This window comes from Zea mays, chromosome 10, assembly GCF_902167145.1.
Source record: "Zea mays cultivar B73 chromosome 10, Zm-B73-REFERENCE-NAM-5.0, whole genome shotgun sequence".
Lineage (NCBI taxonomy): Eukaryota > Viridiplantae > Streptophyta > Magnoliopsida > Poales > Poaceae > Zea > Zea mays.
Window position 1 is genome coordinate 104,219,264 of NC_050105.1, and position 27,389 is coordinate 104,246,652.

The window sequence follows — 27,389 nt, forward strand, 5'->3', positions numbered from 1 at the left end:
ATGCTAACAACTATCAGGAGATTAGTTTCCTATATTTATGGGATAACCTAGCATATCTAACATGCAATATGGGCAATACTACTACCCCATGTTCTAATGATGACTTTTGTATTACAGTCAACTATAGTTGACAAAAAGTTGGAGGAAGAATTGATTGCGTAGAAGCACAATATTGATGCTATACTCCTAGAAAATTGGTTATCTAGGTTTATTTTTCACGCGGCGGTTATGGGGTAATCAACTGTAATCTTCCAAGCAGCGAGACCAACCAATACAACTGCTTGCAAACAATATTATTAAAAATGACTGATTTAAGAGAACTGCCTATAAAAATATGCGTATTTTTATAAGCAATTTTTAAAGTAAGTATGAGTCTAGTCTAGTGGTAGACTTAGATGCGACTAAGGTTATCTAATGACTTATGATTTATTAGTTCAGAACAAGAAGCAACAATAGTCATAGAGTAAGGTTAGTTGTTACGGGCGAGTCATGCGTGAAGCACTTTCGTTAAAGAAGGTAGTCAACAAGGTGTATTTATTAAGTTGCATGTGCCAAACTGTTTAACCCAAAAACTTAACCTGATAGGAAGATATGTGCAATTCACTTATATATTATATTCCAACACTCCCCTTCACGTTGAGCTTCTCTTGGGTCTCAGACGTGGAATAGAAGCAAACAACAATTATTTTATTTTAATTGCGTTAACCAGAATTCAAACTCGTAACCTTGCTCTGATACCATATTAAATTGCATGTGTCAACGAGTTCAACCCAAAAGATTAAGTTGATAGGAAGAGGTGAGCAATTCACTTATATTATATTGCAACACTTCACTCCATGTCGAGTCTCTCTTGGGGGTCAGACGTGGAATAGGAGGGAGCAATAATTATTTTATTTTAATTACGCTAACCAGGATTCGAACTCGTAAACTTACTCTCATACCATATTAAGTTGCATTTCAACTAGTTCAACCTAAAAGCTTAAGCTGATAGAAGAGGTGTGCAATTTACTTATATTATATTCTAACAACATTAGGTCATAGGAGTAGATAGGACTGGAGCTTGGGCACACGGTTCGGATATGTCCTCGGTCTTCTATTACCTAGAATTTTTCCATAACGTATGGGTGCAACCCGTGAGAACTAGACAATTAGTTGATGTACGTGTTGAAGAGAAGAGAGACCCAGTTTGATGAGGGCCGTTGAAAATAAATTCGATCAGCATGCAATGCAAGAAGTTTGATGGGTCGTGCCATTGGATCGACCAACATTTTTTCTAAAATTAATTGCACAACATGCATGCCACTTGGTCATCATATGCATGTTGCACTCATCTGCACGGACGTGCTTCCCGATGTCACCAACACAAGTGATCTAGATAGTGTTGGGCGGTGGAGTTTCAAGGTAATCAGTCATGGACGCTATTGACATTAGCTTTATTAATTTAGAAAAAATATGCTATGGATCACTAAAAATAGCACTATATATTTATCAGAAACACACTGAGAAATATTAGGTATTATCAGTGGCATATTGTAGCGATTAAAATTTCTATTTCTAGCAAGAGTTGTCTATAAGTTTTTTTCCTACAATTGAAATTTTAATCGATCTGGTGTGCTAATGATAAGAGCATCTCCAACACGATTCCTAAGCAGAATTCTATATTGAAATATAGGACTCAAACCAATAATGTGCTTCAACAAGGACGCTATTTCACAAATAATTATAGGACTTGACCTTTCAGGTCTTAAATATACTACCCTATATGTTGGAGCCCTATCCTCATTTTGCCACTATTCTTAACCTTTTATTTGGCAAGACGTTGTCTATAAGATTTTTCCTAAAATTAAAATTTTAATCGATGTGGTGTGCCAATGATAAGAGCATCTCCAACATGATTCCTAAGCGGAATTCTATTTTGAAATATAGGACTTTAAAACCAATAATGTGATCCAATATGGACCTATTTCACAAATAATTATAGAACTCGACCTTTTAGGTCTTAAATATACTACCCATATGCTGGAGCCTTATCCTTATTTTGCCACTATTCTTAACCTTTTATTTTCCAAATAACATGGTTTATTTTCTAATAACATGATATAGTACTCAACCGTTGGAGCTGTAAATGTTTTTTTGTTGCACTAAACACTTCAAATAAAGTCGTATTTTAATTTTTAGAACTCCAATATAGGATTCCTTACTGGAGATGCTTTTAATAACCAATGATTTTTAGTGTGTCCCTAGTAAATTGCTATTTTCAGTGTCCCATAGATGAAACCACTATTTCATGATAATTTTACTTATTAATTTATGTACGGCCAACAGAAATTAACTAATTTCTATAGGCCATTGTTTAGCCAATGGAAAATAGATATAACAACAGTCGATCGTTTCATTCATAGCCGACGGAATCCAAACCAAAGAAAATTGACTAATATTCATCGGCTACTAACACAACCAATGGAAGGTAATAGAATAAATCTGGCAGTTCGTACCATAACTTTTATCGGTTCACCAGGTCAATAAGCAACAAAATATTAGTTAATTTTCGTCGGCTTTCCAAAAGCTGAAAGAAATGACTAAGTTTTATCGTCTATTGACATGACCGATGAGAGTTAGTGGAATAAATACGCCAACTGACACCCTCCGATCCATTCCCCACTCTTATGTGCATGTTTCTCCTCGCCCACGTGTCACTAAAAGGGAAATAGGGTCAAACCTTTTCCTAAATGATTTTGGTGGTTGAATTGCCCAACACAAATAATTGGACTAACTAGTTTGCTCTAGATTATAAGTTCTACAGGTGACAAAGGTTCAACACAAATCAATATAAAGTCTAAGAAAGGGTTTAAATAGAAAGGAGCAAAACCAACCGAAGGCTGCCCTGGTCTGGCGCACCGGACTGTCCGGTGCACCAGGGAGATCCACTCTGAACTGCTCAGCTTCGGGTTTTTGGGGAGCCACTCCACTATAATTCACCAGACTGTCCGGTGTGCCAAGCGAAGCAACGGTCGCCAGCGCAACGGTCGAGTTCAACGGTCGGCTGACAACGCTACAGTGCGTGGACAGTTCGCGCAGAGTCAGATCAGGCGCCAGAAGGCGCACCGGACAGTGAACAGTACCTGTCCGGTGCACTACCGGACTGTCCGGTGGCGCCACTTGTCAGAGCTCCAACGGTCGAACTCTAATGGTTGGGTGACGTGTCTGGCGCACCGGACAGTGTCCGATGGCGCACCGGACTGTCCGATGCGCCCATCGACAGCAGCTCCTCCCAACGGCCACTTTGGTGGTTGGGGCTATAAATACCCCCCAACCACCACACTTCAATGGATCCAAATTTTCTGACATCTCACTCAATACAAGAGCTAGTGCATTCAATACAAGACACAATTCAATTGAATCAAAGCCTCTCCAAGTCTCAATTCCACTCAAAGCAATTAGTGACTAGAAGAGAGAGCTTTGCTCGTGTTCTTTGAGCTCTTGTGCTTAGATCGCTTTTCTTCTTCCCCATTTCTTGTTCTCAACACCTTTGTAATCAAAGCAAGAGACACCAAGGTGTGGTGGTCCTTGTGGGGTCTAAGTGACCCATTTGATTGAGGAGAAAAGCTCGTCGGTCTTTGTGATCGGTGGAGAGAGGGAAAGGGTTGAAAGAGACCCAGTCTTTGTGACCACCTCAACAGGGAGTAGGTTTGCAAGAACCGAACCTCGGTAAAACAAATCACCGTGTCATCCAATCTATTTCTTTGGTTGATTTGTTTTCGCCTTCTATTTTGGACTCGATTATATTTCTAACGCTAACCCCGGCTTGTAGTTGTGCTTAAAGTTTATAAATTTCAGATTTGCCTATTCACCCCCCTCTAGGCGACTTTCAATTGGTATCGGAGCCCGGTACTTCATTAGAGCCTAACCGCTTGAAGTGATGTCGGGAGCTCACGCCAAGAAGAAGATGATGACCGGCAAGAAACCCGCCACAAGCCACGGGAAAGCTCCATCGGGGGAGTCCGGCAACAAGAAGAGGGAGGAATCACCACCCTACGTCAAGTCACACCGGAGTGGCGACAAGAAAAAGAAAATGAAGAAAGTGGTCTACTACGAGACTGATTCTTCATCGCCTTCCACCTCCGGCTCCGACACGCCGTCCGTCACTTCTAAGCGCCATCAGCGCAAGAAGTTTAGTAAGATCCCCTTACGCTATCCTCGCATTTCCAAACACACTCCTTTACTTTCCGTCCCACTAGGCAAACCACCGGTTTTTTATGGTGAAGATTATTTTATGTGGAGTGATAAAATGAGGCACCATCTAACCTCACTCCACGCTAGCATTTGGGACATTGTTGAATTTGGAGCACAGGAACCATCCGTGGGGGATGAAGGCTATGACTCGGACGAGGTAGCCCAAATCCGGCACTTCAACTCCCAAGCCACTACTATACTCCTCGCTTCTCTAAGTCGAGAAGAGTATAATAAGGTGCAAGCGTTGAAGAGTGCCAAAGAGATTTGGGACGTGCTCAAGACTACACACGAAGGAGATGAGGTGACCAAGATCACCAAGCGAGAAACGATCGAGGGGGAGCTCGGTCGATTTATGCTCAACCAAGGAGAGGAGCCACAAGCGATGTACAACCGGCTCAAGACCTTGGTGAACCAAGTGCGCAACCTCAGGAGCACAAAATGGGATGACCATGAAATGGTCAAGGTTATTCTAAGATCACTTGTTTTTCTTAATCCTACACAAGTTCAATTAATTCCTGGTGATCCTAGATATAAGCTAATGTCTCCCGAGGAAGTTATAGGAAAGTTCGTGAGCTTTGAATTGATGATCAAAGGCTCCAAACAAATCATCGAGCAAGGCGCCACCTCCACGCCCGAGGTGCAACCCGTCGCATTCAAAGCGACGGAGGAGAAGAAAGAAGAATCTACACCAAGTAGACTCCCTATCGACGCCTCCAAGCTCGACAATGTGGAGATGGCGCTCATCATCAAGAGTTTCTGCCAAATCCTCAAGCAAAGGAGGGGGAAGGATTACAAGCCCTGCTCCAAGAAAGTTTGCTACAAGTGTGGTAAGCCCGGTCATTTTATTGCTAAATGTCCATTATCTAGTGATAGTGACAAGGGCGACGATAAGAAGGGAAAGAGGAAGGAAAAGAAGAGATATTACAAGAAGAAGGGCGACGATGCCCACGTGTGTCGAGAATGGGACTCCGATGAGAGCTCCACCGACTCCTCCTTCGACGAGGACGCCGCCAAGATCGCCGTCAACAAAGACTTCCTCTTCCCCAACGTCGGCCACAAGTGTCTCATGGCAAAGGACGGCAAAAAGAAGAAGGTAAAATCTAGAGCTTCCACCATGAAAGCATCTAGGCCCCTGGTTGGTTTTAGTGATTAATGACAACGTAATATTATATGTGACTAACGTGTGTTTTGCAGAGACAAATGGTAAGTTAGGTCGCATGACAGGTAGAAGTACTACAACGGTGAAAACAATCCCGGAGATAAGAACTCGAAGCGACGGCTAAAACGACGGAACAAAAGGTGAAGGTCTACGGAGTCCGAGTGTCAAGGAGATGTGGACACTCGCGATTTAGTTAGGTCTTTTATTCTCTTTTAGCCGTACTATAAAGAGGGGTTGTCGATGAGTAGTTTGACCAAGAGAGTTCTAGTGTAGTGTTGGTGCACAATCACACTCATATACAGTGCTAGGTGTCACTCTAGAACTCACACACAAGTTAGAGCGAAAACCGATTTGAAAATCAGCTGAAAAACAAGAGTTAGTGTTTCTGGCTTTGGGGCACCGGACTGTCCGGTGCACCCTCTGCCAGGTGGGACCAAGCTGGTCCACGGCAGTGTTTTCCCTTCGCAGAAACCCGAGAGCGCAGCGTTCAGAGTTGAATTTTAGTGGCACACCGGACACCGCACCGGACTGTCCGGTGCGCCATGAGCCCAACGGCTCTCTGTCAGAACTAGCCGTTGGAAGTGACCGTTGGCGCACCGGTGGCGCACCGTTGGCGCACCGGTGGCGCACCGGACTGTCCGGTGCGCCATCGCGCAGTGAATTGCCTGTAACGGCTAGTTGGTGGGTGAGGGCTATTTATACCCCCTCCACCCACCATATTCAATGTCTTGCACTCCACATTTATTCCAGCACATTGCTAGAGCATTGCAAGCACCAAGAGCCTAGTGAGGAGATTAGAGAATCATAATCCGCGCTTGTTCCTCATTAGCGCTAGTGAGAGCCACCTAGAGCACACACCACTTGCATTAGGCTTCTCTTGGTCAAGCGAAAGTCTACGGCTTGTTACTCTTGGTGATCGGCATCACCTAGACGGCTTGGTGGCGTTGGGAGCTCGGTGATCACCGTGAAGATCTTGTTGGTGACCCGACTCAAGTTTGTAAGCGGTCTCGAGGGATCCACCGCACCGGAGTGGCAAAGGATCATCTCGTAGTGAGCACTTGGTTCTTGCGAGGACCAAGGGGGAGCGATACCCTTGCGCGGGTGCTCCAACGAGGACTAGTGGAGAGTGCCGACTCTTCGATACCTCAGGAAAAATTGGAGGAGTCTTCTAAACTTTGCTTTACATTCCGCACTTAATTCAAGCACTTTACATTGTGTATTTGTTTAGCAAGTATTTGAAGTATTATCTTAGCTTTGTTACATTTCTAGTATTATATTCTTAGTGCTAGTTGTTGGGGTGAAGTTGGGCTCTTGTTTAGCTCTTGCTTAGGTTTTAATTAGTGTTGATTTTTAGAAAAGCCCAATTCCCCCCCCTCTTGGGCATCGTGATCCTTTCAATTGGTATCAGAGCCTTGTTGCTCATAGATTAGCTTAACCGCTAGAGTTACGATGTCCGGTGGGGATGGACCTCCTCCCGTTTTTTATGGTGACGATTTTCCTTATTGGAAAATTCGTATGGAAGCATACTTAGAGGCTATAGACATTGGTGTCTATAAAGCCGCCACACAAGGGTTCCCCGAACCTAGAGATCCCACAAATCTTGTAGGTGATGAGTTCAATTATGAGAAATGGAATGCTAAGGCCAAAAACACCCTTTTTAGAGGCCTTTGCAAAGATGTGTTCAATAGAGTAAGGAATCATAAAAATGCTCATGATTTGTGGATGGACATTTGTGCTCTACATGAAGGAACTAGAAGTGAACGTGAGGAAAGATATCACATAGCCATGCGAAAGTTAAATTCCTTTGAAATGCTTACAAATGAAAATGCAAATGCTATGTACTCACGACTTAATATTCTTGTAGAGGAAGTCAATGGATTGGGGCTTACTCAAATCTCACAACCGGATGTTGTGAGGAAGATTCTCAGTGTCCTCCCAATAGACAAATATGGACACATTGTCACTGTGCTACATCAAATGGATCTTTCAGTTACCACACCTACACAAATTTTGGGAAAGATCAATGCCCATGAAATGTACATGCACATCAACGACAAAGAAGAATCATCTTCCAAAAGAAAGGATTTGGCTCTCAAAACAAATCATGAAAGAAAAGGAAAAGCAAAAATACAAGTTGAGGAAGAATCCTCAAGTGATGATGACCTTGATGCAAACATTGCCTTGATGGTAAGGAAGACCACCAAGATGTTGAAGAAGCTAAATAGAGAAGGCATCAAATTTGATTCAAGAAAGAAGAAGTTCTTTTCCAACAAAAGAAAGCCCATTTCTGAGATGGACTGCTACAACTGTGGTGAGCTTGGTCACCTTGCTCATCAATGTAACAAGCCCAAGAAGAATAAGTTCAAGGGCAAGAAAGAAGATGACAGCGATGATGAAAAGAAGGAAAAGAAATTCTTCAAGAGGAAGGATGGGAAGCAAAAGAGGTTCCACAAGAAGAAGAATGGAAAGGCATATATTGTTGGCGACTGGCTCACCGACATCGAATCATCAAGTGGGTCTTCTTCAAGTGAAGAAGAGAATGATGAAAAAGTTGCGGCCATCGCCGGGGACTTCTCTTCACCACCACCATCGCCATCATCCACTTCTCACCTATGCCTCATGGCTAGGGGTGAACGAAAGGTACAAAATGATATTAATATTGATGATGATAGTGATAGTGATGAAGAATTTGCTTCACCTTCATATGATGAGTTAGCTGACTTACTTAAAGAATATACTCAAATCATTAGAAAGTCAAAAGCTAAATGTGATAGGTTGAAAAATGAAAATGAATCTTTAAATGCCAAGTATGACATAGTTATAAAGGCTAGTGATGAAATAAAAGAAGAAAATAAAACTATGTCATCAACTGTAAATGAGCTCACAAACTCCCTAAAAGATGCTAAGGAAAAATATGTCAAATTAAATGAAGCTAATAGGGAGTTGCAAAGTAGACTAGTAAAGATCAAGGAAGACTATACTCAAATTAAATTTGATCATGACAATCTTCTTGTTGAAAATGAACTTTTATCTTGCAAAACACATGAGGCTATTAACCCTGTTGTTAAGCTTGATGTAGCAACCTCATGTGATGATTTGATTCAAGAAGAGCAAACTAGTCTACATGCTGAATTGACTGAAAAAGTTGAAGTCCTGACTTTAGACAACCAAAAATTGAAGAATTACTTGACTGATGCAACTACTAGAGGAAAAGTTGCTATTGAGAACAATGATTTCAACAATGAGTTGGCAGTGGATAACCAAAGGCTTAAGAATGAGGTCAAGAAACTAAAAAGTGAAAATGAACATCTTGCAACAAGTGTGCAAAAGTTCAACAAGGGTCAATACCTCCAAAATGAGCTGCTTATGAACACTGTTATGAAAATAACAAGAGTGGTATTGGATACAATGCTTTTGTGCAAAAGAAAGCTATCACTCAATACAAGCCAAAGCAGACTCACAAGCCTATCAAATGCTTTGAGTGTGGAAATGAAGGTCATTTTGCCCACAACTGCAAAGCTAAACCACCAACTCCCTTGCCTAAGCACTCAAGACCATTTGCTTTCAATGCTCACTATGTTCTAAGAAAGGTTGCAAATGGAAAGATTAAGGTTACATTCCTAGGTCCACCAAATAAGAGTAGACCTAGACAAATCTGGGTGGCAAAGTCCTTAATTGAGAGAGTCACTGGTCCTATGCAATATAGGGCCCTCAAAACTCAAGCTTGAATTGTTTGTGAATGTAGGTGAACTACAAGACCGGTGGGAGCCATTGGGTTATTGACAGTGGATGCACACAACATATGACAGGCAACCCACGGATGTTCACCTCACTAGATGAGAATGTTGATGGTCAAGATAAAATCACATTTGGAGACAATTCAAAAGGAAAAGTGCAAGGACTTGGCAAGGTGGCAATCTCAAATGATTTATCAATATCAAATGTTCTTTAGTTGCACCTTTGAGCTTCAATTTATTATCAGTGGGACAACTCTGTGATCTTGGACTTCAATGCTTATTTACTCCATCAGAGGTTATTGTAACAAAAATGGATGATGAATCAATGGTATTCAAGGGATTTAGATACAACAACCTCTACTTAGTGGATTTCACTTCAGAAGATGCAGACTTAAGAACTTGCCTCTTCACCAAAGCTTCTCTTGGATGGCTTTGGCATAGGAGGCTTGCACATGTTGGGATGAGCACACTCAAGAAGGTATTAAAGAAAGATATGGTTAGAGGATTAAAGGATGTGGTGTTTGAAAAAGACAAGCCATGCAGTGCATGTCAAGCTGGAAAGCAAGTTGCTAATACACATCCTACTAAAGCTTTCATGTCAACATCAAGGCCACTAGAACTACTTCATATGGATTTATTTGGACCTACAAATTATGTCAGTGCCGGTGGCAACCTCTACTGTCTAGTGATTGTTGATGACTTCTCAAGATACACTTGGGTGTTCTTTCTCCATGACAAATCTGAAGTTGCATCGATATTCAAGAAATTTGCCAAGAAAGCACAAAATGAATTTGATTGCAAGATTAAGAAGATTAGAAGTGACAATGGCAAAGAATTTGACAACACCAACATTCATGAGTACTGTGATGAAATTGGGATCAAGCATGAAGTATCTGCCACATATACACCTCAACAAAATGGAGTTGTTGAAAGGAAAAATAGGACCTTGATCACTCTTGCAAGAACAATTATTGATGAGTATAACACACCGGAGAGGTTTTGAGCCGAAGCTGTCAACACTGCTTGTTATGCATCAAACAGGCTATTTCCTCACTGGCTACTTGCGAAGACTCCTTATGAACTGCTAAATGGGAAAAAGCCAGACGTCTCTTTCTTCCGGGTATTTGGGTGCAAATGCTACATCTACAAGAAACGCCATCACCTAGGGAAGTTTCAAAGACGTTGTGATATTGGTTTTCTTTTGGGTTATTCATTAAAGTCCAAAGCATATCGAGTATTCAACCATGCCACTGGCGTGGTAGAAGAAACATATGATGTGTAATTTGATGAGACTAATGGCTCCCAAGGAGCACTTGAAAATCTTGATGATGTAGGTGATGAGCCACTTAGGGAAGCAATGAAGAACATGCCTATTGGAGCTATCAAACCAAAAGAAGATGAAGAAGAGGTGCAAATCATTGACAGGCCTTCTTCATCAAATGTACCACAAGATGATGAAAAAGATGAGAGGCATGCAAATGAAGATACATTTGTCTCTCATGAACAAGCAAGGGTACAAGCCGAAGATGTTGATGCTCTAGGATCTTCTTCCCAAGTGGTTGACAGGAGAAACTCATCACTACTTCAAGCTCATCCTCAAAACCAAATCATCGGGAGTCCTTCACAAGGGGTTATTACTCGATCACATAGACATGCTAATTTTATTGAACATCACTCTTTTGTTTCTTGTGTTGAGCCTACTTGTATAGATGAGGCGCTACAGGATCCGGACTGGGTGAATGCCATGCATGAAGAACTTAACAACTTCACCCGTAACGAAGTTTGGACCCTGGAGAAGCCCCCACAAGATGCAAGAATCATTGGAACAAAGTGGGTGTTCAGAAACAAACAAGATGATCAAGGTGTGATTGTAAGAAACAAGGCAAGACTTGTCGCAAAGGGATTCTCTCAAGTTGAAGGCTTAGATTTTGGAGAGACCTTGGCACCGGTTGCTCGACTGGAAGCCATCCGTATCCTACTTGCATATGCATCATGCTATGATATAAAACTTTATCAAATGGATGTAAAAAGTGCATTTTTAAATGGCTTCATAAATGAACTTGTATATGTTGAGCAACCGCCTGGATTTGAAGACCCTAGATATCCTAATTATGCTTACAGGTTGTCCAAGGCGCTTTATGGGCTAAAGCAAGCTCCAAGGGCTTGGTATGAGTGTCTTCGCGACTTCCTCATCGAAAAGGGCTTCAAAATCGGGACCGTCGACACAACTCTCTTCACAAAGAAACATAACGGTGATATTTTCATTTGTCAAGTATATGTTGATGATATAATCTTTGGCTCGACAAATGACTATCATTGCAAGGAATTTGGTGAGTTGATGTCGAAGGAGTTCGAGATGTCAATGATTGGTGAGCTAACATACTTCCTCGGCTTTCAAGTCAAGCAAATGAAAGATGGTAACTTTCTCTCACAAGAGAAGTATACCAAAGACTTGTTGAAAAGGTTCAACATGGAGAAGTGCAAACCAATCAAGACCCCCATGCCTACAAATGGACATCTCGACTTAGATGAGGGAGGTAACCCGGTTAATCAAACTCTCTACCGTTCTATGATTGGTAGTTTATTATACCTTACCGCATCTAGGCCCGATATTATGTTTAGTGTCTGCATGTGTGCTAGATTTCAATCTAATCCTAAGAAAGCTCACCTTCGCGCTGTTAAGAGAATTCTTAGGTATCTCAGGCACACCACAAGCGTTGGTCTGTGGTATCCCAAAGGAGCTACTTTTGATTTAATTGGCTATTCCGATTCGGATTATGCCGGTTGCAAAATTGATAGGAAAAGTACTTCTGGGGGATGCCATCTGCTTGGTAGATCACTAGTTTCATGGACATCCAAAAAGCAAAATAGTGTTGCCTTGTCAACTGCCGAAGCGGAATACATTGCCGCAGGTGCTTGTTGCACACAGATTTTATATATGAAACAAACTCTTCTAGACTATGGCGTAGTTCTAGAAAAAGTACCTTTGTTGTGTGATAATGAGAGTGCTGTTAAAATTGCTAATAATACTGTACAACACTCTCGCACCAAGCACATTGATATCCGTCATCACTTCCTTAGAGATCATGTTGCTAAAGGAGATATCATTTTAGAAGGAGTGAGGTCGGAAGATCAATTAGCGGATATTTTCACTAAGCCACTTGATAAGACCCGCTTTTGCATGTTGAGGAATGAACTAAATATTCTTGATCTCAGAAATTTTATGTAAAATGTCAAATGGTGTTGTCAAGCTTGCATTGCATATTTAAATTCCTTGTATTGCATCTAGGACTTGTCTAACCTAGTTGAGATAACCGCCAACAAAGCGAGTGAAAAAGCTTAACTCGGGTCAAACCTGACAAGTCTTAGTTTTAAGCTTTTAGCACTTAAATTCTTACTTTTTATGCAATTATTGGTTCTTGAAATATGCATGAGGTACTGCACTTAGGGGGAGTATTCAAAACTCAAATCTCTCATGACAACCCCTAGTGCAAACCAAAATGCAAATTTCACCATTTGCCTATTTTCTCTAAAAATTATCTAGCCTATGGCGAAATATTTTGAAAAATATATGAGGGTGCCAATACCTGTCCCAACAAGTGTTATTTTGTGTGATTATAAGTTGGGATTTGGTTTGGTTGGGAGTTAGATAAAAAAATTCAAAATTTTCCAAACTCTCCTCTATCTGGGCTCACCGGACAGTCCGGTGTGCACCGGACACTGCACTGTGCAATGTCAGGTGCACCGGCAGCCGCGCGCTAAAATCCAATTTTCCTGTGCGCTGTCCGGTGGTTCACCGGACAGCTACTGTGCGCTGTCCGGTGTGCACCGGACAGGCACTGTAGACTGTCCGGTGCGCCCATCTCGCGTTTTAAAAAACGGCCTCCAGCCCGACCGAGCCAGAGACCTCTTCTATTTCCCAGCCAGCCGCCAGCTGCTCTCTGTTCTTGGCGATTTCTCCCCTCCCGGCGATCTCCCCTCACCGGCGGCGACTCTCCGGCGACCCTATGCCTGCACTCATCCTCCCCCCTCGCTTGGTGAGCTGCTCTTTGGTTCTCTCCCTCTGTCATCTCTATCTCTCTTTTTCTCTGACAGTGAGGCTGTTCACCACCCCTGTGTACCAATTCCAAATCTCTGTGAAATCCAATGAAACCATGTGCCCATTTGTGTTCCTATGTGTGCCTTAAACATCCTTGCAGGTTCCTAGCTCCTTCGGGAGGGTTTTCCCACCCCAAATACGCTTTTCACCGAAACCCTAGAACTCCGCACACCACGTGTTTGGTAAAATGCCCAAACCAGCCAAACTTGCTCCAATTGAACCCAAATTTTACAGGCACCTTCACAACACTTCTAGTAACCTTCTTGCAAAATTTCATGCCAATCCGAGATCCCAGGCTTAAATTTCACCAAATTTCCCGTTTTGAGCGATCGTTTCCGAGCCGAGTGCCCTAATTCCTTTTTCTTCGCCTAAATTCAAACCAAGCACACACTTCACTAATATTCACCTATATAAACCTATTCGTGAAGTCTCGGCTCAATCCCATATCGTTTCATGCCTCAATTCGAATTCCAATCATCCTATGTCACTATTTGTCTGTCAAACGTCGTTTTCACGTCGTTTGACTTCTTGATCGTCCCGTCTCGTGCCATATCTCTCTGTGTATGTATTTATTCACATTTCATATGCTTATGACTAATACGTGCTCACCTCTTCTGTCATTTCAGTGACCTTGATTGACCGTGTGGCGTCTCCCGTCCTGCCTGGATCGTCACCCCTCGTGTGAGCTTTCCAGGTAGACACCTCATTCTTTGCTAAATCTATCGGTCACTTTTGCTCTGTGCTTAGTCACTCTCTCTAATATGCAGACATCAGATCAGGATGCCGCGCACGAAGAATGCGTCGGCGTCAGGGGGTGGCGATGATGAGGACCCTCGTCGCCCCTTCAGGCAGGTGAAGGGCAAGACTGTCTATTTGGAGCAGCAGGAAGGCCGCAAGAAGCGGCGTACGGACAGAGAGGCTCGTGCAGCGGCAGCAGCTGCAGCAGCCGCTGCGCAGGCCGCACTTGGAGATCAGCTGCATGTTCCATCCGATCAGATTGCATTCCGTGCTCGTCGTCTCACCTCCCGGTCTCGCTCCTCCTCTCACACCTCCGCTTCCACTCCGCCACCCACTCTGCCTGCTCCCATCACTCCTATTGCTCCATCCACCTCCACAGCCATACCCACTACCTCCACTACGCCTGCTTCCCCTGCTCCCGCTCCCGCTTCAGCTCCTCCTGTCCCTCCACCTCGCTTCCGGGAGCGTGATGAGACTGAGGTCCGTCCTCTGGTTTCGGATCCTCGTCTGTTTGATCTTCAGCGTGCTACTGCAGCACGGGTACGTCGGTTCAGGTATGTACCCGTGGAGTCTTGGCTACCAGCTCAGAGAGACCCAGCAACAGGTGTTCTTTTCAGCACACGGATTCAGGAGTCTTTCTTCAGAGCTCAGATGTCTGCTCAGATAGCGCTGCGAGTGCACCGACTTCTGGATCTTCCAGCTTTTCTGCTTGCAGCCGGTGCTGAGTCTGAGGCGCATCTCACTTATCTGCCTGGCCTCCTGACCCTTCTGACTATCAGCGGCAGATATGTTGAGGAGTGGGTCCGCGTCTTCTGTGCCTCTGTTTGGATTGACCCGGATCATCACTGGATGAGGTTCCGCTTTGAGCGAGAGGATGTCACGATCACTGCCAGTCAGATCCGTCAGCTTTTTGGATTCCCAGAGTCGACGACTCGCCTTCACAGCCTCTGCTACGGCTCTTCTGACCCTCCTCGTCGCCCTCACGGCGGTGTGGCTCCAGGGACAGCTCACGTCGCGGCTCTGTTCCGCCCGCCTTTTTCCGATGGGTCGCGACGTTCACCAGCAGACTTTACTACAGCAGCGAAGTACTTATATGAGCTCATCAGACGGACACTCCTGCCGAGGATGGGATACAGGGAGGCTACCACTCATATTCAGCTTTGGCTCCTTGGTGCCCTGGTATCCCACTCTGAGTTTGATGTTGTGGACTTTCTGATCTGTGAGATCGAGGACACCGTTCTGGATGGGATTCGTGCTCGTCGGCAGCTACCTTATGCTCACTACTTAAGCCACATCTTTGCGCAGCTGATTCAGCCACCTGGATTTCAGAGCACTCTTGAGGCCTCACGCCTTGTATTTGGATCTTACCGTCCTGCTCCTGAGATTCCCGTACCAGCTTCTGCTTCTGTGTTTGACTCTCAGGCCGAGGATGCAGCTCTTCGACAGTTTGACACTCAGGGTACAGCAGCTGATGATGATGATGATGATGATTTTGGGGTTCCTCCTCCGCCTCCGCCTCCTATGCCTCCACGCTCACATGATCATGAGGCTGGGAGTTCTAGTGCTGCCCCTCCTCATCCTCAGGCTATGGACCCTGCTCTTGCTTCGATTCTCCAGACTCTCACCCAGCAGCAGGCTCACCTGGCAGCCGAGCAGGCCCGTTTATCCGACAGGATGCTCTCGATGTTTCAGAGCATGCAGGACAGGCAGGATGCACTTCAGCAGCAGCTAATTCAGGATAGGGCAGAGAATAGGGCATTCATGGCTCTCATGCTTCAGCATTCTGGTATCTCAGCACCTCCGGTTCAGTCTGCTCCGCCTCCTCCGCTTCACGCTCCAGTGGTGCCATCGATTTTGTCTGGACCCCCTGTTGGTACCTCTCCGCTCCGGCCGGTCACTTTGGCGTTCACCTCTCCGGTTCTCAGCTCTGTCTGTCCGCAGCCGCCAGTGCCACCAGCATCTGCTGTTACCACTACCGCTGTGGCAGTCTCTGTGACCGCTTCTATTCCGGTAGCTCCTGCAGCGCGGCCTCAGTCCGAGTCAGTACCAGCTCCAGCTTCTACCGCAGATCCTGGATCCGAGACTGACTCTGACCCTCCGTCGGCGTTCGCTCTGCTACCTCGACCTCGACCGGATGCGCCCCCGCCGCCTCCTCCTGCTTCAGGCGTTTAGATTCAGGTCCCTTTTGGTGTTTGACGCCAAAGGGGGAGAGATATGAGTTGTGAGAGCTAGGGGGAGTTAGAGAGTTAGTAGAGAGTCAGAGTTATTTTGGTGTAATATATGTGCTTGCTACTCTCTGTACTAGCTTGATGTTTTTGGCTCACAAACTCGTCATATACTCTCGTTGCGTATGATTGACTGTGTGTACTATGTTTTCACCTTATATTATATCACCAGTCTTCTAGCTCTTGTTTCATTAATTTAACTTCACTTTTACATGAACAAGAATCTTATGATGTGTATGCGCTCACTCTTATTATTATGGTACACATTCTTTCTGTCAAAGATTACTAAGTATAACTAACCATTCTTTCTATTGACAGAATCTTCAAAACAAACTACTCTCACAAAACTTGTAGGGTTGTCATCAATCACCAAAAAGGGGAGATTGAAAGCATCTAGGCCCCTGGTTGGTTTTACTGATTAATGACAACGTAATATTATATGTGACTAACGTGTGTTTTGCAGAGACAAATGGTAAGTTAGGTCGCATGACAGGTAGAAGTACTACAATGGTGAAAACAATCCCGGAGATAAGAACTCGAAGCGACGGCTAAAATGACGGAACAAAAGGTGAAGGTCTACGGAGTCCGAGTGTCAAGGAGATGTGGACACTCGCGATTTAGTTAGGTCTTTTATTCTCTTTTAGCCGTACTATAAAGAGGGGTTGTCGATGAGTAGTTTGACCAAGAGAGTTCTAGTGTAGTGTTGGTGCACAATCACACTCATATACAGTGCTAGGTGTCACTCTAGAACTCACACACAAGTTAGAGCGAAAACCGATTTGAAAATCAGCTGAAAAACAAGAGTTAGTGTTTCTGGCTTTGGGGCACCGGACTGTCCGGTGTGCACCGGACTGTCCGGTGTGCACCGGACTGTCCGGTGCACCCTCTGCCAGGTGGGACCAAGCTGGTCCACGGCAGTGTTTTCCCTTCGCAGAAACCCGAGAGCGCAGCGTTCAGAGTTGAATTTTAGTGGCACACCGGACACCGCACCGGACTGTCCGGTGTGCACCGGACAGTGGACTGTTCACTGTCCGGTGCGCCATGAGCCCAACGGCTCTCTGTCAGAACTAGCCGTTGGAAGTGACCGTTGGCGCACCGGTGGCGCACCGTTGGCGCACCGGTGGCGCACCGGACTGTCCGGTGCGCCATCGCGCAGTGAATTGCCTGTAACGGCTAGTTGGTGGGTGAGGGCTATTTATACCCCCTCCACCCACCATATTCAATGTCTTGCACTCCACATTTATTCCAGCACATTGCTAGAGCATTGCAAGCACCAAGAGCCTAGTGAGGAGATTAGAGAATCATAATCCGCGCTTGTTCCTCATTAGCGCTAGTGAGAGCCACCTAGAGCACACACCACTTGCATTAGGCTTCTCTTGGTCAAGCGAAAGTCTACGGCTTGTTACTCTTGGTGATCGGCATCACCTAGACGGCTTGGTGGCGTTGGGAGCTCGGTGATCACCGTGAAGATCTTGTTGGTGACCCGACTCAAGTTTGTAAGCGGTCTCGAGGGATCCACCGCGCCGGAGTGGCAAAGGATCATCTCGTAGTGAGCACTTGGTTCTTGCGAGGACCAAGGGGGAGCGATACCCTTGCGCAGGTGCTCCAACGAGGACTAGTGGAGAGTGCCGACTCTTCGATACCTCGGGAAAAATTGGAGGAGTCTTCTAAACTTTGCTTTACATTCCGCACTTAATTCAAGCACTTTACATTGTGTATTTGTTTAGCAAGTATTTGAAGTATTATCTTAGCTTTGTTACATTTCTAGTATTATATTCTTAGTGCTAGTTGTTGGGGTGAAGTTGGGCTCTTGTTTAGCTCTTGCTTAGGTTTTAATTAGTGTTGATTTTTAGAAAAGCCCAATCCCCCCCTCTTGGGCATCGTGATCCTTTCACACCAAATATGCAACATCTAGTGATGAGGCTAGCTCTAGTGATGATGAGGATGATTTGCTCACACTTTTTGCCAACCTAAACATGCAACAAAAGGAAAAATTGAATGAATTAATTAGTGCTATTCATGAGAAGGATGAACTCTTGGATAGCCAAGAGGACTTCCTTATTAAGGAAAACAAGAAGCATGTTAAGGTTAAAAATGCTTATGCTCAGGAGATAGAAAGATGTGAAAAATTGACTAGTGAGCTTAGCATTTGCCATGATACTATCTCCAACCTTAGGAATGAGAATGCTAAATTAATTGCTAAGGTTGAGAAATTAAATATTTGTGATGATTCTCTTGTCAAACTTAAAAATGATAATGCTAGTTTGATTCACTACAGAAAACTGGTTAAAGAACGTGGGTGACAAACCGTCGAACTTAATGTAATAAGCCGTCAAACTTACCGTAAGAACGTGGGTGTACCGACGAATATAGCCGACGGCGATTTTTGGACGAACTTAGAGAAGTAAGTTCGACGGCCCCGACGAACTTAACATTAAGAACGTGGGTACCGTCGAACTTAACATTAAGAATGTGGGTACCGTCGAACTTAACATTAAGAACGTGCGTTTTTAAGTTCGACGGGGCCGTCGAATTTAGAGAAGTAAGTTCAACGGTACCCACGTTCTTATTGTTAAGTTCGACGGGGACGCGTGGCCGTCGAACTTATGTGGCCTGCGTGGGCTGCACATTAAGTTCGACGGTACTCACGTTCTTAACATTAAGAACGTGGGTACCCACGTTCTTATCCCTTTTCCAGAAAAAAATTACAGAAATGAAAAATTAGACAAACATAAAATCACATGCAACACAGAATATCACATACAATACATATTTCAAACACATGGATATATGTTCATATCACAAATTCACAAAAGTCCAAATACATAAGTTCACAAATTCACATAAGTCCAAATACATAAGTTCACAAATTCACATAAATACATAAGTTCACAAATTCACACAAATTCACATAGAATTGAGACATTTGTCCGCAAAGTCATCGTGAGGTGGAGGAGTCACTTGATGAGAGCCGGAATCCTACAAAATAAACCAAAATTCTCATAAATATACAACTGGCATTAAATCACATGTACACAAAGATATAGGAAAGCATAATAAACACAATGTGGCTTCCAAGAAGATCACAAAATGCTGGCATTAAATCACATGTACACGAAGATATAGGAAAGCATGATAAACATAAAATGTGGCTTCCAAGAAAAGTTGCAAGACTATACTTGAATAATCCAAAGTGTACTGCCTCAATCGTTAGGAGATTTTTCACCATGTAAGTTCACATTTAATTGAACAGTAAACACTCTATCCGCGTCTGACAGACAGCAAAGCAGGTCGGCAACTTGGGTTGTTGTAGGCTGACATGATCCCAACCAAATTCAATTGGCATTGGAACGTGTAGGATTAGAGTGGTTGATAGACACAGAAGAAAGACAGAGCTAAAAAGCACTCGCGCCACCATAGTATGTATGTTCATATCACAAGACTTCATTAATCAAGACAAGAACTAACCAAATCTAGTTACCCACACAAAAGAGACTCCAAGCAATCATTTTAATATTTGCTGATTTTTGGACAACAGGACAGCAACTACTTGTTTAGCTCATAACTCACAAGATATGCATCCAAAAATAGTAAACTAGGACTTTCTAGAAAGCTTATAATGTCCTCTATAACTTTTGTATTATCATCATAACAAGATTCGACCTTTAGAAAGGTCAAACAGTGCTAAACGTAAATTCTGTCCAGAATTGGACAGAATTCGACTACTCACTTCAAAAATCTATAACTGGAGTCTCAGGCATCCAAATCAAGTGATCCTAGACTTTTTAGAAATATAATAAAATTGTCTACAACTCATTTATAATAATCTCAAGGTGATTCAATGTGTATCAAAGTCAGTTAATACAAACAAACATTGTTGTCCAGACTTTTGACAGATTCAAACATCACATTTCAAACAGCCATAACTTGACTTCTAGACCACCAAAAAGGGTGCTCCAAAATTTGTTGGAAATCTTAAGAAAAGTACTACAATTCTCCTATAATTACTAAGAGCGGATTCTAAGTTTAACATGGGCAAACAAGGCGTTGATCTCAATGCAAAGGTGATGTTTTCATCCAACTCCAAGAAATATGGAGTAAATTACCTGTATTCATTTCCCTTCACCATACTAACAAAATCAAGGAATAAATACTTACTGGGGAAAAGAAGACGTATGTCTCTGGTTTCTCCAAGATGGCTGCTCACAATCGCATGCTTGAGCTTCCCCTTCTCTGGAAAGACAACGACCATTGCGATTTGAAAATATATAAGAAGCCAACCAAAACAGACGCAAGCACAAATAGCAGAGCAGCAACAAATGACCAGCGCACATCACCTGCTGCCGCAATCCTCCCAATTTGATGCATCGCACTAACAATGGCCGATTTCCCAACGTTTGGGATCCCGACCAGGAGGGCAGTTCCCGTGCAATTGCTGTCGCCATGCTTGATCTCCCTCATTCTTGCTTGCACGACTTTCAGCACCTACATGGTAGATAAATTTCAGGGGGGTAAACGGCCATTTTAGACATGCATCATCTCCAAGTATAGCAGATCCCAGAATCACCTACACGATTGAGAAACCACCAGAAACAGCACTGCTGGCCGCGGCCTGGCCTACCTCCTTGATGCTTTCCCTGCTGTGCGAGTTTACCACGACGCAAGGGCAGCTAATGGCCTCACAGCAACATTCCCAACACCGGCAGCCTTGGTGTTGCGCCCCCTAGTGGAGGGCCACGGCTTGCCATAGATCCACTGTCACTCGTATCTGGCTCCATGTAGAACCGATCTCGGAAGGCTACCAGGTGAGCATAGTATGCAGGAGGAACTGCAACCGATCCAAATTGCGGGTCAGCATTCTGTGTACCTCAATGGTGACCAAGAAATTGAACTCAAATGCCAACTAGAACTTACAAAACTAAGCGTGTGCACCTAGCATACCTGAAAAAGGTTCATCTTCAGCTTTGAAATCAATCAAAAGAACGAAAGCAATGGATGGGAGCAGTAAAACGTTACGTGTAACACAAGTTATTGGTGAGAGTTTGCAACCCATCAGCCGTAAAGTTGTTCTCATCCCACAGAACATGGTAATGGGCAGGGCGGCTTGTTCCCTGAAAGCACCCCCCATTAGCTTGGTAAAACAATTAATGAGATTCAGCTATGGGATAGGGAAACCCAACCTGAATGCCAGCATGGCTGCACAGGTAGAAATCAAACTCAGTTGGATGGCAGATCTTCGAGTCCACCACAGTGCCTATATTTCCACACAAAAAAAGAGTTTTAGGACATTCAGATTATAAAATAAATCTTAAAATGCAATGAAGGACACATCGAGAACTAACCAGGCAGTATGTTCCCGCTTTTATCGACAGCACGATTATCATTGTGATTATTAGCAAACAACCTGGTGTGAGGACGCTTCTGGACCATGACAAAAGTAACTGGAGGGTGGTAGTCAGACTCCAATGGCGCACATGCCTATATCCATAGTTTCACAATGGTGGTCAGAGAAAAAAATAAAGGTGAAGCCAGTTACCAAACTAATGCATTCAAATCAAGTTTACCTTTCTGATGGCATCAAGTTCATACAACAGAACTTGGTAGAATTGTCCCTCACTGACGCCATCCCTGAAAGTGATAAAGTGTTTAATATACAGGGAGTGGCAGTCAGAGAAGGTGCTCATGAAAGGATACAAACATGTAGAATATGATCCTCTTTGGTTTCTGTCCAGTTGCCCTCGAGAAAGATATGAGAAGCTCCCTGCACAACCAACAAAAGTTATGTATCTGGAGGAATCCAAGCGTGTAAGAGTAGGAGCGAATGCATCTCACTTATCTTAGTAAAGATCATACCTGATCCTGCCACCAGAGACAGTCCCCCTTTCAGGATCTTGCCATACCTTGAAAAGATCATGTATCAATTCTTGACGATGGGCTTGAGCACTCACCAATCCTGCATACTTTGTAACCTCATGCCAGTCTTGAGAAGCAACCACCTAGGAGAAAAATAGTGAGAAAAAAATAGTAAAACTTCAACTGAAAAGATAGCATTTCTTTGTCAGGATAGGTCTTCACTTACAGCTGCAATGGAAGGACTAGAATCTTCCCCAAGATGGGGATGGGTCACATCAGCACCAAAGATAATAGTCGTTATGTCACTGACAAGGGGGATTCTCCTTGCCAAAGCATCAACAAGCACAATATTCCTTCCCCCAACCTTAAAAGTATGATAACTTTAAGAGGAGAATAGGTGTTAAAATCAAGATTAGAAGAGTTAGCGCAACTACATACCTTCACATTTATTTTTAGGGCAACATTTGCAAGATAATGCTGCTTGTTCACCTTGAAAACATGTTTAGTCAGACATCATTGGGAGACCAATCCAAGATTAGTCTCACAGATCCTTTTGACATCCCCTGAAGAATGAGAAGAAAATTAATAGCAAAGCTTATTCATTGAGCAAATGCCCAAGCCTTTTGGAAGAAAACATACCGTAAAGAGAACCATTATTGTCAGGTAGTATAACAATTAGCAAGTCATGTTCTCGGCCCTGAGGCCCGAGTATGTTCATCGCAACTTGATAGCGTCCCTTCAGTGCTCTTTCAACAAGTTTAGGCCTTGCATAGCAAGGTGACAGCACAGGTTCAAGTACAAAATCCTAAAAGAGAGTAAGAAGAGCAAATAACACAAATCAAAATCAAAATGACAAACAGATGTATATTCAAGTTCTGAGTGACATGCATACCATTCCTGATACTTGGCACATCAAAGCCAATTCATGACAGGGGCACCGGGATCCAGAAGTAGCCGTCAACTCTCCCCACCCAGTGCGCAGCGCACAGACAGCGCAGGTCTGAGGAGGAGGGGCCTGGTTACCTTGGTTTCGGATGGGTCCACCAGGTCTGCCTTGTTAAGAAGGACGATCGCGCGGTGGTATGGCTCCAGAGGCCCGCGACGGCGGAGGAGAGGCTCGAACGATGAGGAGGCGGGTGCGCGTGCGTCGCGGAACTCCGGCTTGACGCCGGGGAAGGACTTGGGCACGCTGAGAAAGGGGTTTATCGGCTGCGGGACGAGGTGCTCGCCACAGCGGCGCTTGATGGCGAGCACCGTGCGGTACCACCCTGCCCAGGCGCGTGGGGGGCAGTGGGGCACGCACGGCGAGGCGCTGGCGGTGGGCAAGTAGCGACGGGCTGGCAGCGAGGTAGGTAGCGGCGGGCGCGCGCGCGGTAGACAGAGGGAAAAGAAGACAGACACGCGGGGTGAGAGGTATTTAGGTTTTTGGGTTAAGTTCAACGGTGTTCACGTGGCCCACGAATTTAAGTTAAGAACGTGGGTACCCACGTTCCTAATATGATAAGTTCGACGGTTTTATCGCGGGCCCACGAATTTAATATAAGAACGTCGATACCCACGTTCTTAAATTAGCCCACGAACATAACTAAATTAAGAACGTCGATACCCACATTCTTAAATTAACCCACGAACATTTATTAGTTTCTTGTAGTGATTTCTAAAATTGACAAGTTAAATGAATCACTCTCTAGCCTTAAGATTGAAAATGATAATTTAATTGCTAAGGCTAAGGATTTAAATGTTTGCAATGACTCTATTTCCAATCTTAGAAATGAGAATGTCATGTTACATGCTAAGATTGATGAATTAAATGTTTGCAAACCCTCTACATCTATTGTTAGCCATGTTTCCATTTGTACTAGATGTAGAGACATTAATGTTGATGCTATCCATGATCACCTAGCTTTAATTAAACAACAAAATGATCACATAGCTCAACTTAGTGCTAAAATTAATGTGCATGAGTTAGAAAATGAAAAATTTAAATTTGTTAGAAGTATGCTCTATAGTGGGAGACACCCTGACATTAAGGATGGCATTGGCTTCCAACAGGGAGACAATGTCAAGCTTAATACCCCTAAAAGATTGTCTAATTTTGTTAAGGGTAAGGCTCCCATGGCTCAGGATAACGAGGGCTATATTTTATATCCTGCTGGTTATCCCGAGCACAAAATTAGGAGAATTCATGCTAGGAAACCTTATAATGTTTCACATCATGCTTTTATGTATAAAAATGAGTCTTCTAGCTCTAGGTAATCAACCCATGTTAAATTGCCTAAAAAGAAATCTCCTAGTGCGTCTAATGAACCTAATATTCATTTAAGACTTTTGATGCTTCTTATGTGCTCACTAACAAATCAGGCAAAGTAGTTGCCAAATATGTTGGGGGCAAACACAAGGGGTCAAAGACTTGTGTTTGGGTACCCAAGGTGCTTGTTTCTAATGTGAAAGGACCCAAGACCGTTTGGGTACCTAAGAATAAGGCCTAAATTTGTTTTGTAGATTTATGCATCCGGGGGCTCAAGTTGGATAATTGATAGCGGGTGCACAAACCACATGACTCGGGAGAAAAGAATGTTCTCCTCCTATGAGAAAAACCATGATCCCCAAAGAGCTATCACATTCGGGGATGGAAATCAAGGTTTGGTCAAAGGACTTAGTAAAATTGCTATATCACCTGATCATTCTATTTCCAATGTTTTTCTTGTAGATTCATTAGATTACAATTTGCATTTTGTTTCTCAATTATGCAATATGGGCTATAACTGTCTATTCACTGATGTAGGTGTTACTGTCTTTAGAAGAAGTGATGATTCAGTAGCATTTAAGGGAGTGTTAGAGGGTCATCTATACTTAGTTGATTTCAATAGAGCTGAACTCGACACTTGCTTAATTGCTAAGACTAATATGGGTTGGCTCTGGCATCACCGACTAGCCCATGTTGGGATAAAGAATCTTCACAAGCTTCTAAAGGGAGAGCACATTTTAGGACTAACAAATGTTCATTTTGAGAAAGACAGGGTTTGTAGCGCATGTCAAGCAGGGAAGCAAGTTGGTGCCCACCATCCACACAAGAACATCATGACGACCGACAGGCCGCTTGAGCTACTCCACATGGATCTATTTGGCCCGATCGCTTACATAAGCATCGACGGGAGTAAGTATTGTCTTGTAATTGTGGATGATTATTCTCGCTTCACTTGGGTGTTCTTTTTGCAGGAAAAATCACAAACCCAAGAGACCTTAAAGGGATTCTTGAGACAGGCTCAAAATGAGTTCGGATTAAGAATCAAAAAGATAAGAAGCGACAATAGGACGGAGTTCAAGAACTCTAAAATTGAAGGCTTTCTTGAGGACGAGGGCATCAAGCATGAGTTCTCTTCTCCCTACACACCACAACAAAATGGTGTAGTGGAGAGGAAGAATAGAACTCTACTTAACATGGCGAGGACCATGCTTGATGAGTACAAGACTTCGGACCGGTTTTGGGCAGAAGCAATCAACACCGCTTGCTACGCCATCAACCGTCTCTACCTTCACCGAATCCTCAAGAAGACATCTTATGAACTCCTCACCAGTAAAAAGCCCAATGTTTCATATTTTAGAGTCTTCGGTAGCAAATGTTTTATTCTTGTTAAAAGAGGTAGAAAATCTAAATTTGCTCCTAAGGCTGTAGAAGGCTTTTTACTTGGTTATGACTCAAACACAAGGGCATATAGAGTCTTTAACAAGTCCACTGGACTAGTTGAAGTTTCTTGTGACATTGTGTTTGATGAGACTAACGGCTCTCAAGTAGAGCAAGTTGATCTTGATGAGCTAGATGATGAAGAGGCCCCGTGCGTAGTGCTAAGGAGCATGTCCATTGGGGATGTGTGTCCTAAGGAATCCGAAGAGCCTCCACAAGCACAAGATCAACCTTCATCTTCCATGCAAGCATCTCCACCAACTCAAGATAAGGATCAAACTCAAGATGATGAAAATGAAGATCAAGAAGAGCCACCTCAAGAGGAGGACAATGATCAAGGGGGAGATGCTAATGATCAAGACAAGGAAGATGATTAGGGTCCAAGACCGCCTCACCCAAGAGTCCATCAAGCGATACAATGAGATCACCCCGTGAACTCCATCCTCGGCGATATTCATAAGGGGGTAACCACTCGATCTCGTGTCGCTCATTTTTGTGAACATTACTCCTTTGTGTCTTCTATTGAGCCATACAGGGTGGAAGACGCATTAAGGGATTCAGATTGGGTGTTGGCAATGCAAGATGAACTCAACAACTTCACGAGGAATGAGGTCTGGCATCTTGTTCCACGTCCTAATCAAAATGTTGTAGGAACCAAGTGGGTCTTCCGCAACAAGCAAGATGAGCATGGTGTGGTGACAAGGAACAAAGCCCTACTTGTAGCCAAGGGATATTCACAAGTCGAAGGTTTGGATTTCGGTGAAACCTATGCACCCGTAGCTAGGCTTGAGTCAATTCGTATATTACTTGCCTATGCTACTTACCATGGCTTTAAGCTTTACCAAATGGACGTGAAAAGTGCCTTCCTCAATGGACCAATCAAGGAAGAAGTCTATGTTGAGCAACCTCCCGACTTTGAAGATAGTGAGTACCCTAACCATGTGTATAAACTCTCTAAGGCGCTTTATGGGCTCAAGCAAGCCCCAAGAGCATGGTATGAATGACTAAGAGATTTTCTTATCACTAATGGCTTCAAAGTCGGCAAAGCCGATCCTACTCTCTTTACTAAAACAATTGTAAATGTTTTGTTTGTATGCCAAATTTATGTTGATGATATTATATTTGGGTCTACTAACAAATCTACTTGTGAAGAATTTAGCAGGACCATGATTCAAAAATTCGAGATGTCTATGATGGGGGAGTTGAAGTATTTCTTAGGATTTCAAGTGAAGCAACTCCAAGAGGGCACCTTCATCAGCCAAACCAAGTACATTCAAGACATACTCACCAAGTTTGGAATGAAGGATGCCAAGCCCATCAAGACACCCATGGGAACCAATGGGCATCTCGACCTCGACACAGGAGGTAAATCCGTAGATCAAAAGGTATATCGGTCGATCATAGGATCTCTACTTTATTTATGTGCATCTCGACTGGACATTATGCTTTCCGTATGCATGTGTGCAAGATTCCAAGCCTATCCTAAGGAAGTTCACCTTAGGGCCGTGAAACGAATCTTGAGATATTTAGTTCATACACCTAAGTTTGGTCTTTGGTACCCCAAGGGATCCACTTTTAATTTAATAGGTTATTCAGATGTTGATTGGGCAGGGTGTAAAATTGATAGAAAGAGCACATCAGGGACTTGTCCGTTCTTGGG

The 27,389-nt window shown here is 43.6% G+C and overlaps 1 protein-coding gene, 1 long non-coding RNA gene and 1 pseudogene across 2 annotated transcripts; all 3 read right to left on the reverse strand.

Moving 5' to 3' along the window:
* Nucleotides 1-215: 215 nt before the first annotated feature.
* On the reverse strand, nt 216-21,049 carry LOC103642682 (DAR GTPase 2, mitochondrial-like). Its single transcript, XM_020545439.1, has 5 exons — nt 20,994-21,049; nt 20,813-20,861; nt 20,529-20,676; nt 20,350-20,424; nt 216-277 (listed from the first exon to the last, which is right to left on the reverse strand). Exons 1-5 carry the CDS (start codon nt 21,047-21,049, stop codon nt 216-218), a joined length of 390 nt encoding a protein of 129 aa, XP_020401028.1.
* Nucleotides 21,050-21,112: 63 nt separating this feature from the next.
* Nucleotides 21,113-21,448, reverse strand: LOC103641523 (uncharacterized). Its single transcript, XR_560370.2, has 3 exons — nt 21,372-21,448; nt 21,208-21,302; nt 21,113-21,132 (listed from the first exon to the last, which is right to left on the reverse strand). It is a non-coding gene; the product is annotated as an uncharacterized lncRNA (long non-coding RNA).
* Nucleotides 21,449-21,528: 80 nt separating this feature from the next.
* Nucleotides 21,529-22,972, reverse strand: LOC103642683 (protein argonaute 1B-like; annotated as a pseudogene).
* Between the last annotated feature and the right edge of the window lie 4,417 nt (nt 22,973-27,389).